The following is a 20,593-nucleotide window of genomic DNA, read 5'->3' on the forward strand; positions in this document are numbered from 1 at the left end:
ATCAGCGCACAAGGAGGCTTTTTCCCTCTCATTACAGTAACAATGCAGCTCAAAAAGTAAAACATCATGATGACAATTAACTTCCAGGGCAGCAGAGACTCTCAGCAGCCACAATGGATTTTCACTATGCTGGTTAGGAAAGAACCAAAAGAATTTTTAATGGTTCAACTACAAGGCTTGTTAACATGAAATGAAATAAAATGGCTTTGACAGTTATGGGTACGGCAGACACCGAGGCAGCTGCTAATTCAACATGAAACTTTCGTTGTTAACGAGCTCAAGCTAAGCTCTCACTCGAACATTTGACGCTTAGCAAGTGTAATGTTTCAGTAATGAGCCTGTCATGGACACTGTCTGATCTAAGAAGACTCTTGGTTAACAGATAAGACCCAAACCAGTAAAAATGAGATATAAGCACAAAATATAACAAGCGACAAACAGAGAAGTAAAAAACACGTATGTGACGTCATTAGCGAACTGTGAACAATAATTTATTGGTAAGATAGGATCTAGCATTGTAATCATCTCACTTCAACAATGACCTTGCATAAACAATAGGGTGTGTGTGTGTGTGTGTGTGTGTGTGTGTGTGTGTGTGTGTGTGTGTGTGTTTGTGTGTAGAACTCCTGGCCAGTCTGTCATCACAGCTCTACGTGAAAGGTGCAATGTGCTAATCATGGTAGCCTCCTATAGTTCTCTTAATTAGCGGAACCCTTTTCTCCAGTTCCTCTCTTACTTCACCAGAAACCAATTAAACTCTTATATTGGGTGCAGAGACTCAGGGGCATCCTCAACCACTAGATCTAACCCTAGTAATAGTGGAATGTGGACAACTAGACAAAACAAAACCTGTTAAATATAAATAAAACTGCCTGATATTCTTTAGCTCTGGTTTTGATGTGGCCATTTCACATACACTCATATTAGGTATATACATATAATATAATTTCAATTCTTTCCACATAATAATGTTCTTTTATAGCTAATTGAATTTATTTCTATTATTTAATATTTAACAACATTTTTAATTTTTAATAACATACACTACAGGGTACAGTTCTGCAGTTTTTATATTGTAAATCTGTTTTTTATAAAGTCTTTGCTTTTTTTTTGTTTGTTTGTTTTTTTTTTTTACACATTTGGAATCAAATAACACCATTTCTATTCTTTTTACCATACATGTGACACTAGCCACCACTTCATTTCTATTACCTTGTAATATAATATTCAGTATAATAATCTTACCCAAAGAATATAACATACAATAATCTTTACCAAGCCTGCCAATAAATAAGGAGCAGACTATAAATCAAATTCAGTGGGTTGTATGCAGGTATGTTTGTTCTGGTAGGTCTTGCACTTTATTTCTGGTCAGTTGATTGAAACCTATGTCTTTAGTGTTTAATTGGTTTTGGATGATAGCATTGAACATTTAAATGTGAAATCAACCATACATATGCCGTTACTAGTTGAGTGTAAACTAAAAAGCAATCGATAAGGTATCTAGAATCACAGGCATCTCTACTCATCCTGGAGCTAGAACACACATGAGTTGCCAGGCCCAGCGGATAAGTTTCCCTGGCAGCCCATGCAGCCCATTCAGTTTTTAGTGGGTGTGTGACAAGCCCACAACAAGTCATGAGGCACACTTGAATGTCATTGGGGTAGAGTGGGAGTGTTGGGGTCACTGAGAGATGATGGGGTGATTTAATTATAATAATTAGGGCTTGACTAACAAAATCCATTACTCATGCTATAAGGGTTCGGAGAGTGCTGATGCACTGAAGGACATGAATGAGCAGAACCTTTTAGATGAATGTTGACAATGGCCAGCAGAACACTCACCAGCTCACAGCCTGCTACATCATTCAGAAGCAGGCTGGATAATGGAACACAAAATGAATGGGAGTTTGAAAGTGTCCACGCAGCCTTTTTGGGGCTCGATCACGGCTTTGACGATGGGTGTTTATTTAGAGGGGAAAAAAGCAGAGAGATATTTTTAGGTCTACAATGACACTTGATCTTGTTTTGTGGAATACAGTGAATCACGGAAAGAGCACTGAGTGTCTCCTCTCACTTTCTTTAAGTGGAGTGTATGACCTGTAAAATATGTTTCCATAGATGCAAAGGAAAGGGTTTGGACATCAAACACTAACAACACACTAAAGGTTTGTAGATGCCAATGAAGTAAGTATGCCTGAATTATATTTGCATTTATTGCACTGTACTGTAAATATGTATGAAACATATTTTTTTTAAACAAAATTATAAAACACATTTTTACAGTATTGTAAGTGTTTAGACATAATAAAACACATGCACTGCCACATGTACATCCTCCGCAACATGTCCTTAATTCTCACCTAAACTTGTGATTCAATGAGCCTCTGAGTCTGTTTTGGTTCATTTTTTTCCGCCCCTTCAAACTATTAATGTTTTCCAATCATTTTATATTTTATATTCAGTAAGTAAATCCTGGTCATGGTCACACAGATTTTTTTTATTTGTCAAAAAACATAGTTATTTGCAGGATACAACTTGCAGTAAAATTAAAAGATAAAAATAAAAAAATCTTGAATCTTGAACCAGAAAGTGGCTAGAGGATAATGCTAGTGCTATTTTAATTTTATATCCAGCTTCAAGAATTTCTCTTAAAAGAAGAAATCCTGACAATTCTGCATATATAGGGAGTGAATAAATGAAGGATGGTTGGAAAAGACATTTGTTAAATTATACTGAAATAAGTAGAACAGTTAAGTAGTAATCTTTAAAAAAAAGAATATTAAATTATATGTGCAATATTAAAACACAAACACTTGTATTACTCAAATGGGGTCTAAGGAATGTAAACTATTTAATTACATTTTTTACATTTATTTAATTTTATTTAATCGGTTTAATTTATTACTCAATTTAATCAATATATTAAAAAGTGTATTCAATTATTATTTTTTTTTTTATATAAAATATTATTTCATATATTATTTAACCAGGCAGGCATTTTATTTAAAATTGTTTAAAAAATGTAAACTGTTTAAATGTTGATGATCACAAATATTAATAATAATAAACGATATATATATATATATATATATATATATATATATATATATATATATATATATATATATATATATTTATTTATTTATTTATTTTTTCTGTAATAAAGTCCAATTTAAAATTTTTACATACAACATAATGATCTATATATTGATTAAATTGAGTGTTGTCTGCAAGTTTCAACAAAAGGGAAAATCCAAGTGTAGTCAAACATTTATACATTAGTTAGCACCTTTTTATTGAGAATGTACAAATCAGTGTGAGCTGGCTAGTGTTCTACCTGACATGCTACAGAGTTCTTAGAATAGTTTATAAAACTGATGTGTGGCTATACTGAATATCGGCATGTGCTGATTACCTGCCAAATCAAAGCTGTGCCATAACAGAGATGAAAATGAGAAACAAGGGAATTAACTCTGAATCATGTATTATTGTGTAGGTGTTTTAACTTACCTAATATAAAGGAAAAAACTCACCATAAACTAAAACTTTTGTATTAACCACTCATAACCCTGACCGAATTGACAGATCCACATCCTCATTTATTTTAATCTTTTCTCTGATATGATTGACAGTAGAATACCAAAACCTCTGCATTTCTTTAACTGATGAATGATTATTAACAGCGCTTATCATTTCTAACATTTTAAAATGCATTTGCTGTACATTTCTATAAAAAAGAAACTTGAGAAACCATCAAGTTAGTATGGTTCTCACCATTCTGTGAAAACATATAGACACTGCGGAAAAACAGTCACGGTGTTCTCAAACAAGCCACACACACCGTTATCGATCTTATGAGATGTGAGTTGCTTCTGAGAAAATGTGAGAGACTTCTGAGAAGAACAGTATGAAGCTGAGTTGTGTAACATGTTTATTGTTTCATGGCTCTATCACAGCCCTGGCTCACATATTCCACCACCCCCTCACTTTTGCCGCCCTCGCCCGGTTAATGAGCTCGGGTTTTTCTTGCAGACAAAAGAAATGGCTCCCGTTCCTTTGCAACAATTAAGAGACATCTGTCGGCACTTCGGAACTTTCAGACATTTATGAGAATCCGATCATTACGTGCTTCCAGTTCCCAAAGACGGCATTAATAGTTGGGTTACCACTATCACACTTACTACGTGTATATGTAGTTTAAAAGCAAGAAGTAATCAAAAGGCATTTTAGGATAATGGTACAACGTTCAAAAGGAAATTCCCACCGATGATATCTGTGAAATACAGTATAGTTTTGTTGAAATGGCCTACATTTAAAGAACAAATAAACCAGATGAAGATTTGAGAAAGTGCAAACCTCTAAACCCCTCAACAGGATTTAACATATTTTACATAATAGTAAAATACATAGTCATAAGTAGTTGTCATAAGAGACTCACTGACTGGTCTTTGGAGTAACCAAAACCATTTACCAGAAATGTTCTAAATTCTAATATGCGAAACAAATACATCACATGAACACATATGAGGTGCCAAACTCATACTGTTATATACCATGACACTGGGTTGAAGCTATCATGTTTTCCAGGTCTCCTTTAATTCATACCATTCCACTCCACTCCCATAAAAGGTTTCGGCATCATTTGTGCTGCATTTGCAATAACACTAACCTGACTGAATTGCTCATGGAGACTAAGCAATGGAAGAAGTGACGGATAAAGAGTGTCAGATCAAAGCAGGCAGGCACGATGATGAAGGGAGGCCTTTTGGCAGAGGCCCTGGTGCAAAAGAAAGGGGCAAGTGAGAATCATTTACACGGCACTCATCAGAGAGAGGAAAGAGAGAGAGAGAGAGAGAGAGAGAGAGACAGCGAGAGACCTCCAGCTAAACAGACCATCTTTACTAAAGTCTAAACAACCCCAAAGACAGACCAAATAATGCTCTTTCCAACATAACACTAACATTGAGAGTTATAACATCTGAACAAGTGCTTCACAGTCATTTCAATTCCATGGAGCTCCTGGAAACAAATGTATTTTATGAACATAATCCAACAATTCCATTTTTAGGCTTGATATAAATCTGGAATAAATTTTGGAATCAAGGTGCTCTTAATTTTTGACCATCTGTGAGCAACAGTATGGTTTGATGACAAGGAAAAACACCACAGATGCATTATTTGTTTTTAAAATGTTGATGAAGTATATCGAGAGTCAGAAGGAGTTGCATTGTGTATTTGTGAATTTGGAGAAAGCGTACGACAGGGTGCCGAGATAGGAGTTGTGGTATTGTATGAGGAAGTCAGTTGTGTCAGAGATGTATCTGAGGGTGATGCGGGACATGTATGAGGACAGTGTGACAGCAGTGAAGTGTGCAGTAGGAACGACAGACTGGTTCAAGGTGGAGGTTGGACTGCATCAAGGATCGGCTCTGAGACCTTTCCTGTTTGCAGTGGTGATTGACAAGTTAATGGACGAGGTCAGACAGGAGTCTCCCTGGACTATGATGTTTGCGGATTATTTAGTGATTTGTGGTGAGAGTAGGGAGCAGGATGAGAAGAGCCTGGAGAGGTGGAGGTATGCGCTGGAGAGAAGGGGAATGAAAGTCCGTAGGATTAAGACAGAGTACATGTGTGTGAATGAGAGGGAGGGGAGTGGAGTGGTGCAGTTGCAGGGAGAAGAGGTGGTGAAGGTGGATGAGTTCAGGCAGGGTGGAGTGGGTGGAGAAGAGTGGCAGGAGTGATTTGTGATGGGTATCTGCAAGAGTGAAAGTGAAAGTTTATAGGACTGTGGTAAAACCTGTGATGTTGTATGGTTTAGAGACAGTGGCATTGACTAAAAGACAGGAGGTGGAGCTGAAGGTAGCAGAGCTGAAGATGTTGAGGTTTTCATTGGGAGTGACGAGAATGGACAAGATTAGAAACAAGTTTATTAGAGAAACCGCGCGTGTAGGACGTTTTGGGGACAAAGTGAGGGAGGACCGATTGAGATGGTTTGGACATGTGCAAAGGAGGCACATGGGGTACATTGGTAGGAGAATGCTGACGATGAAGCCATCAGGAAGAAGGAAAAGAGGAATGCCAAAAAGGAGGTTCATGGATGTGGTGAGGGAAGACATGCAGATAGTTGGTTTGAAAGAGGCAGATGTAGAGGACAGAGTAGTATGGAGACGGATGATCCACTGTGGCGACTCCTATGGGAGCAGCCAAAAAAGAAGAAGATTTAGCCTAACCCTGTTATAAATTGTACTGTTCATATGTTTATACTTACCTTAAATTTGGACATAAACTCTGAATACAGCCATAAATCTCAGTAATACATATTTGCTAATAGTGGCTTGTAATCCTTAGCATCTTAAAAAAAAACTCCTAACCTAGTTGTAGCTACATTGTATATGCATCTCAAAAATCAAGGAGTCCCCAGCATCCACTCCAAAGGCATATATGAGAAGAAGGTAATTCTTGTATGTATGTAATTCTTGATTAAAAGGAGTCACAATTTTTCTAGAAAGGGATATTATCTATTCTTTAGAAGAGAAAACTGAAGCTGATGAAAAGTTTAACGGCATCTTGTCATCTGTGATTGGGCTGTATGATACACCACAAATTAATCATGATCATAATTTTAGTCATATAATTGACAAATCCTCAAATGCCACATTAAATGTGATTCATTCAGCATAATCATACAATTTCCAATAACGTACTGGAAGTGTGATGACCAAACTGTTCCTCTGAGCTGTAAGGATTCAAGCAACGAGAATATTTAGTCTTATTCTAAACTGTGCTGAAATTTATTTTTTAACAATCATCACTAACCAAAACGTGCTCATGAAACAAAAGTCCACACTGACCATTAAATAATGCTGAAAAATACTCATTAAGAAATTATAATTTTTTTTACCATTTTTTTAATTTTTATATTATCATTCTAAATAACTTTAACAACAATTATATCTCAGAGGGACAACAGCAAAATATGGAAACCGAATGTTGTACATGAGACAAGACTGCTACTGAAGTGAAAGACATTTTCCAGAGCTTAAATATATGGAAAGAATGAAGCCAGTGCTGATGTGATGCAGCTGGCTCACTCTGCTGTGTTCTGCCACCGCTTACTTTCAGACAAAACATCCACTCCTGCTTTCCTCTCCTCACCAGCCAACCCTATTTGTGGATGATCTGTTTATTCCGGCCCTGTCAGCACTCCTCGCACAGCATTAGAGACATACCCAACAGCCTCCTTGTGTCCACCATTAACCTTTGGATTTCCCTTTTCCACCCCTCTAGTTTCCAATTCGCACTTTGTTTAGACCTTCGTAAATAGCTCCTGTGTTAGTTTTGTATGTTGTATTGCAAGATTTTCTTCCAATTTATTTAAACATTGACTGGGATTTCTTTCCCTCACTTTCACTGGCAGCAGAAAAGAACATTGTTTTTTCTCTCCACAAAAATTGACCAGTGTTGTCTATGACATCAAAGGCATAAAGAAACACATAGGGGCAGAAGGCTCTAATTTATGCTCTGCCTAATGTATTGCAGACAAAAGCATATTTTTTCTCCAATGACAAAGAGCAGTGAGGGCTACAGAATTAATGATGGCCACGTGAGTGCTGGATACTCTGAGAACAGAGGCTACGACACTAAACGCTACCAAATTTGGAAAGAGAATAGTGCCCACACTAAAATAGTCATCCATCCCGTTATGCCTCGCTCAGATTTATAGAACTACTAGTACTTATTGACATAAATGTATTCACTTTTTTATTACAATTATATAATTATTACCATGATAAACATAAATATCACATTATCTCATTATCTATGCTGGCAGTTTCAGTCAAAAGTGCACTGAACTGTATATTTTTTTAGTAAATTGCAAGTATGTTTATTTAATGAAAGGGCCACTTAAGTGTTAGTGACATTAGGGACATGTGACAATGACAATGATCTGCAGATCAAACTGGACAGACAACTCCAAAACACTATACAAGAAAGCTCAGCTCAAGAGCTGCACAACGTGTAGGATCCACTAAGGCTGTTCTATCAGTCGATTTCTAGCCAGCATATTGTTCTACATCGTGGCCTACTGGAGAAGGAGCAAAACACCTCAATACATCTCAATTAGATGATCAGAAAAGTGAACTCCATCCCATGCGTGAAAAAAGACTCATGGGGAACAATTACAGAGAAAAGGTTGTAACCTGGAGACAATCATGAACATCCTCTCCCTGAACCTTTTTTAGGAGCACATTTAGCCCTCGGCTCATACCACCACGATGTTCGAGGAAGTGCTATTGGGGGTCATTTCCAGCAGCTGCCATGATGCTTCACAACATCACCCAGCGGGATGCAACTTGAGCTTCTCAGAATGAATGAACATCTGGGCAGAATTTTTTTATCTACACACATACAGTGCACACATTTATGACTAGCACTTGGTTGTTATGAATGTCTGCTGTTGCAATTTAACAGCTTGTTATAGTTTTACAATGAAAAAGTTACTTGTTATTGTTATTGAATTACTGAGGTTACTTTGCACAATGCTAATTGCTAGTATAAGTTGATTGCTATACCTTGTCTAGCACTTTAATGATCTTCACTTTAGCACCTGTACATCCATCTATTTATTTATTTATCAATGTATCGCAGCAGTGCCCAAACGTTTTCATATAAAGGGATAAAAAATAAACCTGATTAACATGCCATACTTAAAAAAACTGAAGAACGTTTTCTTTTATAATGACGAAAAATATTTGATTCTTTCAAAACAGCAAACAATTACCTTTTGTCTGTGTACCACTTCCTCAATCTGTCCATAATTAACTGTAGGTTGAGTGTCAAAAACATGCTGCATCTGCACCTTGTGCACCTTGTACATGTGTGCACACTTCAAATCAAAGATCACCACAGGCCAACTTTGGCTACCAGCCCCTAATTTGGGCATTTCTGAGCTATAGTTAAATACATATGTAGAGAGGACAAACATATATGAATATACATTCATTTCTGGAGGTACAGTAATGTTAAAAAACCAAAAGAATGTGTGCAGTAAAGCATCAACATGCCTTGTCATAAGACTCATACACACACAATCAAGCCTATACTCTATTTGACCTACAAATGTGGAGGTGGTTGTAAAAGTTGAACTGAGCAAACATGCACAGTACCAGTTTCATAACACTGAAGGTCACTGCCTCCAAAGCTCAAAAGTTCTCCACTTCATTTACAACACTCTAGGGATCACTTTGTGCACTCAGACCTGCATCTTATACACTCTCACTTCACCTGCCTCTAATGGCCAGACCCTTAATGAGTTCCAAGTCTGACTAAAGTGTAACCGATGGTGATGGATCACTAAGGTCTTGCCTCATTACCCTTGTTTGGAGACACAGACTATCATATAGGGCGACATTCTAACTTTTACACAAAGGATCCCTGGTAATGCTTAAGTGAATTAATAGGCCTTGAGTCAGTCGATCTTTCCCTTTTTCCTTTTTTTTTAACCTGTATTTGCTTACATACAGACTTATAATGTATGTTTGCATGTATACATACTTTAAACATGGTTTTCATGTATCCCACAGTTACACATAATAAAAAAATGCCCTTGACAGATGGCAAAAAAATTGGGAGAGGCCTTTCAGCAAATGCTGTAATTTTTTCATCTTCTTATATATGTTTTTGGATTATAATATGATGTCCAATCAGTCAGATCTTCTAATCTAAAGTAGGACAACCGTATTAGCTAGCCAGCCAAACAAGTAAAAACTCCTGGAAAGTTCAAAAAATCTAAATAAATGAGCTAAAAAGTGTTAGAAAAAACATTACATAACAACATACAGCAAACTATCTTTGATTCTTATCATTTTCTAACAAAATGTATAAAGTAACACATTATGTTTGTGCTCTTGACAAAAAGTATTTTCCAAAGATTAAAGCATTGATGTAGTGTTGTTCTCAGATAGATAATATTCAAGTCTGGCTAGCGGTTTTTTATAAGCTAGGAAGGAAATATGAAACATATAAAATATGTGGCAGTTTGGCATCAAACTTCATTTCACCTGCTTTTCATCATCTTGAGCATGGACATTTTCTCTTAAACCAACCTGTCCACCAGGCAACTACAAATACAGAAAAAAAGACAGAAAAGTTGCCCAGGTTCCTAAACTTCTGTTTTGTTTGTCCTTGAATCAAACTACATCATTCTAAGAACTTTGTAATGCATTTCCAGAGTTAACTTAAAACAAAAAAACATCGAATTCTTTCGAAAGTCTTCAGGAAGTCGTTTATTCATCTTCCTCATCTCATTTCTCTACTCAGTCCAAGAACATGCACTTGCTGCCTGATCCTCCTGTCAACTATCCCACAGTTTCCAACTCTCACAGCCTACCAGCCATCAGTAGCACCATCTGTAAGCTTCATCTCCATCAACACATCTTCTAAGCAGTCAAGCCGATTGTCAGCAAGCTTCTGTTGCACAATTATGTGAAGCAGGCTTGATGGCAGCAGGTTTTTTTTAAGACGCATCCTATGCGTTCATGTTGTCTCAGTCAACGAAATGCACCTTAATAACAAACAATGCATCAGTGGTTTATATCAAAGAGTATATGATACCAGTGATTCAGGTCAGTTTAACCCCTGATTTTGAGATCACTATTGATGATACACACCTCAAACTCCTAGAAACAACTAATTTTCTTAAAACATCTGAATGTCTGAAACATTCTGAATGTTTTAATTTTACTTAACATCTCACTGGTTTAATGTTCTGCACAGAGCCCTATAAGCTACAAGTTCTACATGTATACTTAACAATATATTATAAAAAAATAAACACTGAGACAAAATGTATTTTATAAATCCACAGCAACACACTGTCATGGTTTTTACACCTCTATTTCATTTTTTTTAATCCTGAGACTATACCCTCCAATACATTTTTTACCAACAATGTCTGTTAATTGTCATATGTACTCTATCAGTTATTTTTGTCAAGTCGAGCTGAAATAAACAAAACAACCAAAACTACTCAACTGAGAATTTCCTGTTAGAGTTACAAAATTTCCAGTAACAGAGAGTAACAGGGAGTCCAAAAAAGGCAAAATGATGGCTAAGCAATGAAAACTTTGCCTTCTGGGTGTGTCCTATATTTTCCAGTAATGCAGCTTACCTATTGCAGACTGTCAGCAACCACTGACTCTTCCAAAGCATTTCCTTTACCCCACACTTATTACTAAACTGATTTGTTTTAAATGATGATTGGCCTCCTTCAAATCATTAACATGATATAATCTGTGTATAAAATCGTCAGAACTCATTACTAATGATATCATAAAGCCGGTGAAGATTGACATTATTGAGTTTCCTTATACCTAAATGAACTCTGCAGCTCTTAATAAACCTTTGATTGATTTACAAATAAAAGTGTTTATATTATTTGGGATAAAAGTGACCAGATGCTGTCATTTCATATGTATTGTGTAATTTATAATTTGTGTTATTCTAAATAGCTCCTGTTATTGAGAAATTTAGTCTATTTAGAAAAAAAAGGTTCTTGGTAATTGAGAAGTTTGGACCACACATTAAAGGTTCTGTTCTTTTCAGAAGAGTACCTTGGGTGTGTGGGTGTGCAGTGTTATTGCTGAAGGGAAGCTGAGGTGTTTGGTTTTGAGAGCTCTATGTAGTGACTGAAATCCTATTTAATAAAAGAGTCTTCCACTGGGGAATCTGACTTCAGGCACATCAGAGGCTTTTAACCAATTTATCTCTTATCTTGATGGCCATTTTCACACTCGGTGAACATCTCACGGCACTACACGCTGCTTCTTGAGACCTTGTGAAAACGGGGCTAGTATAATGAGAGGTACTGAGAGCAAAACTTCTGAGATAGAGACTAACTGCCTCCTGTTTTGTCCTGGAGCCAGCAGGTTAAGTATTACACACAAAAGTAGATGCCAGGCAAACACACACACACACACACACACACACACACACACACACACAAATGCACACAGCTTCAGCTTATGGAAAATGAACCAGGTGAAAGGAGATAATCTGATTGGGAATTAACAAGCATTGATGCCTTTGCCATCTGTTGCTAGCTCATATCCCTTCTTTCTGGATCTGTCCAGTGTGTTTTGCTGAAGATCAAAATTTTTGAGGATTTTCTGAGTAGTTCAAGACAGTGCTTCTTCTTTTCTGACACAAATGAAATAAGGGTGAAAATTCCAATAATGAAGTACACATGCAACAAAAATCATGTGATTGACATTGGGAGAAAAATATGATATTGGCTGCTTTTATACATATTTATACCTGCCTGACTGTGATCGGTCAGGAAGAGACTTTTTGTCCCATTAGAACACGCCATTGCTGGAAGGTATAGTACCAGCTCCTGCATCCTTGTGCGAGGTAACCATTAGCAAAAGTGATTCCTTTAAGATATTTATTTAGCTTTTGGGAAAAAGTCTTTATTGTCAGCACACTTAGTAGCATGATACACTGTGTATTTTTGCCTTGTTAACTTTAAGAGAAAAGAGAAAACTAAAGAGGACATGAAGATTTAGAACTGTTAAATAGCAAACGATAACAGGCATTCATTTGTTTTATGGTTGTTCTACAAACATTCACCATAACTACACTTTTTAAAAGGAATGTTGGGTCATTCTTTATTTAATAAACAAATCAATCTTAGGGGTGGTGAAGGGTGATGAATATGTGTCAGACCTTCGAGCCAGGAAAAAAACAATAACACAAAACCAGCAAAGACAAATTTTCTGTACATCAATGCCACCGGACCATTTGAAACACAAACTAGAGTCCCACAAGTTTCAATCTCCAGCAAATTTTAGCTTCCAGCTATTACTAGGCAATCAGTGAGCATGGACGAATGCCGTTTATTCACTACTGAGGAAGGATACGCTTTCAGTGTTTATCAGACTTCTCACTTTTTTTTTCTCTCCAGAAGAGTTGCCATCCATCTTGTGTTGACATTTGTACATGCACTATTTTGCAAACGGGGCCAGGGCCTGGCAAGCGCCACACTTTCCACATTACAGTGGAGTAAATCTCCTTAATATGACATGATGCTTAAACAAATGAAGGCATTATAACCCCTACATCTGCAACAATGGTTACATATTAGTATTATTACAGGAAGGCAATAAAAGTGACGTCTGCTCAGTTTATAACTACTGTCTTTTCCACAAGCTGATCACACACATGATTGTGGTACACTATAGTGAATATGCTACCTTTAACACGAGCACACAAAACACACACATACAATGTGCACATTACCTTGGCACTGGAATCCCTGCTTGCCGAATCCCCTGTTGATGAAAAAAAAAAAAAAAGACACGCACATAAATTAATATCTGCAAAACATGTCGAATCACAGCAGTAGTAGAATGCAAATGCAGGAATAATTAGCTTCTGACTTCCCATTGACAGATAAAAATCATTCTATTTGTGCCCTGATGCAAAATTTACACATACATAATTCTACTTAACAATACTGACATTCTAAGGACCAGCTTTCATATCTAACTATATTACAGGATCTATTAAATGATTAAATGATTTAGACTGACTCAAAGCTTAGAAGCTTCTTATCCTCCTAAAAGTGTTCTAGTTCCCAGAAACCTCTCTGAGGTCTCCACATAGAGACTCAAAAAAACCCTCAACAACTACAACAATAATCTGAATCATTCTAAATATATTTACAATAAATAAATGAAAGAAAATTATTGCACATCCATTGAATAGTTATATGATTGGATGTAGTTCCCTTCGCTAGCAAGAGAAAAAAATTAGACATATTCAGTTTATTTAAATGGAATTCAAGGAAGGATTTATTTAGACTATAACGAATACACTATCTGACTACTATAGGTATCAAACAGTACTTTTTCTTGCTACTGGATTGCAACATGATTTGTACCCTGAATATGTATCCTTTACCTGAAGACATATAAACAGTGTATATAGTATACATTTAAAATTAATTATGGCACAATAGTGAACCTTGAGGAACACTGATGTACCTAACAAGCTTCACTTCACCATTTAAAAACAGTGATGATACAAAAACATGAACCTTGATTGAAAGCATAGCAGCATGGAAGAGTACTGAAGTGTACATTAAACATTCACAGAATTAAACAGTACCTAATGTACTATCTAGTATGTACCCATGATGCCATGAGTGGTACTATCAAGGAGATTTTTTCATGTTTATTAGGGTATGCATTTAAACCATTGTAAATTGAGTGCATAGGCTCTAAAATGTCCATTTTAATATGGACTGGGTAAAACGTTTACAGCATTTAGAATACCCAATTATCCAGAGCGACTTATTAAGGGCCTTGTTTAAGAGCCCAGCGGTAGCAGTTTGGCGATGTTGGGATTTAAACCTATGACCTTCCGATCCAGAGTCCAATTCCTTAACCAGCTACAATGTACATATTAAACATCATCACAGAAAAGCAGAAAAGCAGAAAATCAGTCCTTAAGCGCACTTTAGAAGAAGGCAATGCTCCGGCAAAGCTTCTTTTACCATCTTTTACCATAACATGGTGTATGCAAAGTCTTACTTCAGGAATATTGTATCCACAGGTGAAAGATACACACCAAAGGTGAAAAAAAAAGGTAGCAAGACATCAACGCAGATGTTTTGATCAGAGTGTATTAAACATCATGACTCTCAGTGGGAAAGACTCATGTCCTTGTCGCTTTGAAGTTACCATCAAGATGTTTTTGCACCTTTAGTAGGCTATGTATTTTTTACCTACACAGCATGCATGTCCATTTGTATGTCTCGGATCATGCATGTATATAATTTCAATCAATGCGCATTTGCATTAAAGTGCAGTCCAGTCGATTTGAACTAAGCGCGCGCGCGTGTGGCTCGTTTCTAAAGGAGAACTGGTGCGTCCTGGTGCGTAATGGTGACAGCCAGAAACCCGGAGGCGCGCTGAGTTTATGGGAAGGAAAAAAAAGAAAGAAGCTATTGCTCTTCAGGTTTCAGTCCTGCGTTTGGTTGAAAGTTTGCATTCATGCCGGTAAAGTTTCTAAAGTTCTTTTTTGTTTTTTTGTTTGTTTTTGTTTGCATTGAACGCGAGCTGCTTTTGCAAGGCAGTGCAGGCTGGTGCATTCTTACCAGATGAAGTCTGTGCAGTGGCTGCAGAAGGTGGGCTGCTTGAAGAAGCGCGCGATGAACTTGTGGTTCTTTACTTCGTGCACGTTCTTCTGACGCAGCGCGCCTTTGCGGGCGAACCGGTTCACGAGCGCAGCCGAGGAGTCGTGCATGTGGATAAGATCAGCCATCGCGGGACAGAGGAGCGACTCTCCCGCCGGACCGCTCGATCTCTCTCTCTCTCACACACACACTCACACACACACATACACATACACATACACACACATACACACACGCGCACACACACAGTGATCGAGTGCACGCGAGGTCTCTTCGCTCTCCGGCTCTGTTCTCGCGTTTCCTCCGAGCGCTCTTTTGCCTCTTTCGCGTCTCTCACTGACGTCAGTGAAGGAGTCCGGTAGGGCTTTATAAGGAAGGTCCCATAGCTCCACCTGCCGGACACAATGCGCAAAACAACAACCACCACCACCATCACTGTCATGTACTGTCCACATCACAGCCAGAGCTGTGCTCATGGACACAGAAGTAGTGCACAGACAACTCAACAGTTCACAAAATGTAGGGATTTGGAGCTAAAACTCTATAAGAAAAAAAAAAAAAAATGTCATTGACATTACTATAAAACTTTTTTTTTTAAAGCTGTAAAAACTAGGAAAAATAAACAATAAAGTAATTAATAAAGATAAATACAGATCATGTTCCTGCATGACTAAACTAATTCACTGAAGCTGTCAATCAGAAGGAAAATATCATCAGACAAAACCGTCACTTAAATTACATCCATGTCAGTCCATGCTTAATACATCAGTTTAGAATGAAGGCAAATTAGAAACTAAAGAGGTTTAACCAGTGACGGGCCGTGAATTTGGTACCTGGGCCTTCAGTGAGGACCACCACTATTACTTCACAATTATAGAAACTATCAATACTATACAAAAGCGCAATATAACAACATGTGGCATTACAGAGAGAGAGGCATTTCACATATGGAGGGATCAATATTTGTCTTAAAACCTGACAAATACATAAAAAAATGTAAAAAAAAAAAACACAACCTACTCACCAGAGATGCAGACTCATAATTTGCACCACTCCTCAGAGGCTGTAATCCAGTGGTGCCGCTCGTATTCACTGGTCTGGAATTGGAGAACAAACCCTTTCCTGGGCTGAGACAAGCGGGGTTGGCCAACCTCTCCTCACGATGTCTAGCTTTTCTTCGAAATGGATTTTAAAATATGTCTGAGACCAAATCAATTTTTCTTCCACTGTAGGTGCCAAAAAAACTCAGATGTATTAATGTCTGCAGAGCTACACAAGTTTTTGCCAGTTGAAAAAATCGAACATCCACATACACGTACTGGAAGAAGAATAAACTGTTGGGAATAAATTAATACAATTTCATGTAACAAATATTAGAATTTAGGTTGTAAATGTAGGTCAGTGCTCCTGATAGTGTTTAGGCCAGTGGAGAAGGCTTTGCTGGCCCTGACCGACCGCCACTGGGTTTAACAAACAATTTTATTTTATTTTTTTGGAGAGCTAATTTACTTAAATTACAAAATACATAATAATTACTTACAAAATTTTACTATCTGGGTTATTTTAACTAGCAAAAGCTACCTATTGAATACAGTTGTTAAAGTTATATAATAGGCACTCTGAATGCTCTGTTCTGCATCAAAACGCACATGTAGTACCAGGCAGTTTAATAACTGTTCTGTGTTAATGCACTGCCGTCTAAATGACTATAACCATTTCATAATTGCTGTGCTAAATGAATTTGCTGGTCATTGAACATATTTGGTAAATATGTCAATTTGATTAATTGGCCAAAACAACAGCTTGAATGTACAAACCTGATTTCAAAAAAGACGGGACACTGAACAAATTGTGAATAAAAACAGAATGCAATGATGTGGAAGTTTTAAATTTCAATATTTTATTTAGAATACATAGACGACATATCAAATGTTTAAACTAAGAAAATCTATCATTTTAAGGGAAAAATAGATTGATTTTTTTATTTCATGGCATCAACACAGCTCAAAAAAGTTGGGACAAGGCCATGTTTACCACTGTGTGGCATCCCCTCTTCTGCAAATGTCAGTCTGGAAATGTCTGGGGACTGAGGAGACAAGTTGCTTAAGTTTAGGAATAGGAAGTGTGGAGAAAAAACATAAAATAGGGAATATAATGGTGTGTGTGTGTTTATTTATATATATATATATATATATATATATATATATATATATATATATATATATATATATATATATATATATATAATATTTATTGCACTACTTTATGTCTGTGTATAATTTACCCTAGTCAGATTTCTAGATTAACTCATCAATGACTACCATGACCCTGGGTCCGTATCATGCATAAAAAAATTTACCCTCTCTATATATATTTTTTCATTTATAAAATATCTTTATCTAGAATTACCTATTCATCCATTAAGAGATTTCACCTTTGCCTCACACACTGGCATTCAGAGCAAACCAGGCTCACCATGCAGCTTCACATTCCTACATCTTTCCATTAAGATGAGCCATTTCAGCTGTTTCCAGAGCAAAAACTGTCCGGAAACACAGCACTTAACACTGTAGACAGCTCCAAACATCAAACAAAGTATTCATTTCTGTTTCTAAAATGAATCACAGTGCCTTGTGAAGGTATTCACCTGTTTTTTTGCCTTGCAACCTGAAATTAAAATGGATTTTTTTTTTTTGGTAACATTTCTTTTACTCAACATGCCTACCACTCTGAAGGTGTTACAATCCATCACCCCACACCATAGTCTTTGGTGAGCCACTTTTTGCTGCAATTAGAGCTGCAAATATCTTGTGGAGGATCTTTATTAGTATAGCTTATCCAATCAATTGGATTTTTGGTCATTCTTCCAGGCAAAAACTACCCCAGTTCATTTGAGATAGGTGAGTTGTGTTAAGCAATCTTCAAATCATGCCAAGTGCTACCACCATCATGCTTCACCCTGGGAATGGTGTTCTTTTGGTGATGGGAGGGGTGGGGTTTGCTCTAGACATAGTGTTTCCCATGCTGGCCAAAAAATCTTTTTCAGGTGTTTGGAGAGTCTGCCACAGGCTGTTTGCTGAACTGCATCTATATATCCTAATTATTTACTTTTTAGCAGTTGTTATTTTTTGCTCATGCTTCCATAAAGACTGTAGAGTCAGAGGACATACAGTATGCTCCCATCTCTGCTGTGGATTTTTGCAGCTTCTTCAGTGTTATCTTTGGTGTCTTTGTTAAATATTTTATAACCAGCTTGTGAGCTTTGATGTGTGGCCTTTTGTGCTGGATTTGTTGTGTTGCCATATATTCTATTATTATGGATTTATTGGAATCAAGCCTGATCTATACTTTTCCACAACTTTGTCTTTGACCTGTTTGGACAACTCTATAGTGTTCCTGTTGTTTAGGTGTGTTTATAATAACATCATGTCACAGTTTGATTGCACACTTATATTTTGACATCTGAAGTTAATAGTTGAAGAATCTAAACAATTTGGAATATTGTTTTAGGTTCATTACTTAATGGACTTAAACATAAATGTATTTTAATTCCAGATTATATCATCACAAACACTGAGGCGTGCACAAGCTCAAATATGTTTGCGTGGATTTAACAGCTATTTCATTCCACAATGGCTGACAAAGGAGGAGACATAATTACAAAGTACAGGTACAATTACAAGGACATTTACGAGAATGACTTTTCATCGCGAGTAAAGGTCCTTGTAATTGTATCTGTAACTTGTAATTATAGGATTGCTGCAATTAGAGCTGCAAATCTCTTGGGGTGGATCTCTATTAGAATAGCATACAGTATCTAGTCAATGGGATTTGGGCCATTCTTCCAGACAATATACCCCAGTTTATTCGAGATAGGCGAGTCATGTTAATGTACAGCAATCCTCACATTGATGGTTGTGATAGCGATGATGTATGCAGTGGTGCAGCTGTGGCTACAGTGAAGACTTGTTGAATTGTGTTCATCGGGTTTCTTGCTTTAGTAATGGCATTCATTGTCACGGTATAAGATACCAATCATACCAGTCTGTGATGCAGCACTCGGTTATACTGCGTTTCTCTATAATAACGATGGTTTCTAAAGCCGTGGAATCATAGTGATAGAATTAAGAGGTGGATTGACTCAGGTTGGACACCACTGAAGGCTTAGGTGTAAAATGCATGGCCCACGATACTTTCTCTCTCTCTCTCTCTCTCTCTCTCTCTCTCTCTCTTATATATATAATATATATATAAAAATCTATCTATCTAGGAGATAATCTAGGATATGCTGTAATACAGTTCTATATCAGGATTACTGGCAGTAAGATCAGAAAAGTATTTTAGGATAAAAAAATATATAAATGAGGCAAAACAAATCAAATGCAGACCTTTATGTAAAGCTGTAACAGTGATGTGTGCAGCTCACTGACAAACTGAATATTTGGATATTTGAACAGTATCAGTGACCGCGCGCGCCAAGCGTTGGGCTGTTGCTAGGAGATAACAACCGCTTTGCAAGTGCAATGAAGCCGGAAACAACATGACAGGAAAAGAATTTCAAATTAAACCTTCAAAAAACAAAAAACAAAACAAAACAACAAAAAAAAAACCTTCAAATGATTTAAACATAAGGTTATACTGAAGCGTAGTTAAAGCCATTGGTTTCACTCATTTAATTCGTTCTGGTTACTGCTTCACCCAAGTTAAACATATACTGTAGTGCTTATAGAAGCAATTTCCAGCCCACAGTCCACCTACTGGTATGCTTTGGAAGGTGCAAGGGAAATGGGGAACAGTAAGGAAACCCACACAGACCCATGATGAGATGACATGCAAAACTCATTTAAACAGACAAATCAAAACTCAGGATTGAGTCAGCAATCCAGAAGCTGAGAGGCTTCAGTGTTCTCGCTGCACTACAGACCTGAAACTGTGTTATGCATTTTTTTGTATGATCTTATTAACAAACTAAATATAAGCAATTGACCAATAGATTATTCATCTACATGAGTAACTGACTGCTAAAATTGTTTTGCAAACATCTAGTGATAGCTCTAAATATTGTATGAAGTTTCAGTGTTTCTGAAAAGAATTCTGAAAAGAATTCAATTCAATTCAATTCAATTCATTTTTATTTGTATAGCGCTTTTAACAATGAACATTGTCTCAAAGCAGCTTTACACAGATAATGTGGTGATTAAACATAAATATGTTTTTTGTAAGTAAGTTTGTCCCTGATGAGCAACTGTGGCAAGGAAAAACTCCCCGAGATGGCATAAGGAAGAAACCTTGAGAGGAACCAGACTCAAGAGGGAACCCATCCTCATCTGGGTTGCACCAAATGTCCATTTGAAGCAGATATACAATGTTGTGGGGTACAGTGATGATGAT

At 36.9% G+C, this 20,593-nt stretch overlaps 1 protein-coding gene across 2 annotated transcripts in view; it reads right to left on the reverse strand.

Moving 5' to 3' along the window:
* prkcab (protein kinase C, alpha, b) overlaps positions 1 to 15,536 on the reverse strand; it is a 163,138-nt gene extending 147,602 nt beyond the window's left edge. For both annotated transcript variants that reach the window (XM_046866638.1, XM_046866637.1), the window contains exons 1-2: positions 15,164 to 15,536; positions 13,303 to 13,334 (exon numbers count right to left, since the gene is read on the reverse strand). In XM_046866638.1, the coding sequence (XP_046722594.1) occupies positions 13,303 to 13,334; positions 15,164 to 15,330 (199 nt within the window). In that variant the 5' untranslated portion in view covers positions 15,331 to 15,536. The remainder of the gene's footprint in view (positions 1 to 13,302; positions 13,335 to 15,163) is intronic.
* Positions 15,537 to 20,593: the final 5,057 nt, after the last annotated feature.

This window comes from Silurus meridionalis, chromosome 14 (genome assembly GCF_014805685.1).
Source record: "Silurus meridionalis isolate SWU-2019-XX chromosome 14, ASM1480568v1, whole genome shotgun sequence".
NCBI classification, from domain to species: Eukaryota; Metazoa; Chordata; class Actinopteri; order Siluriformes; family Siluridae; genus Silurus; species Silurus meridionalis.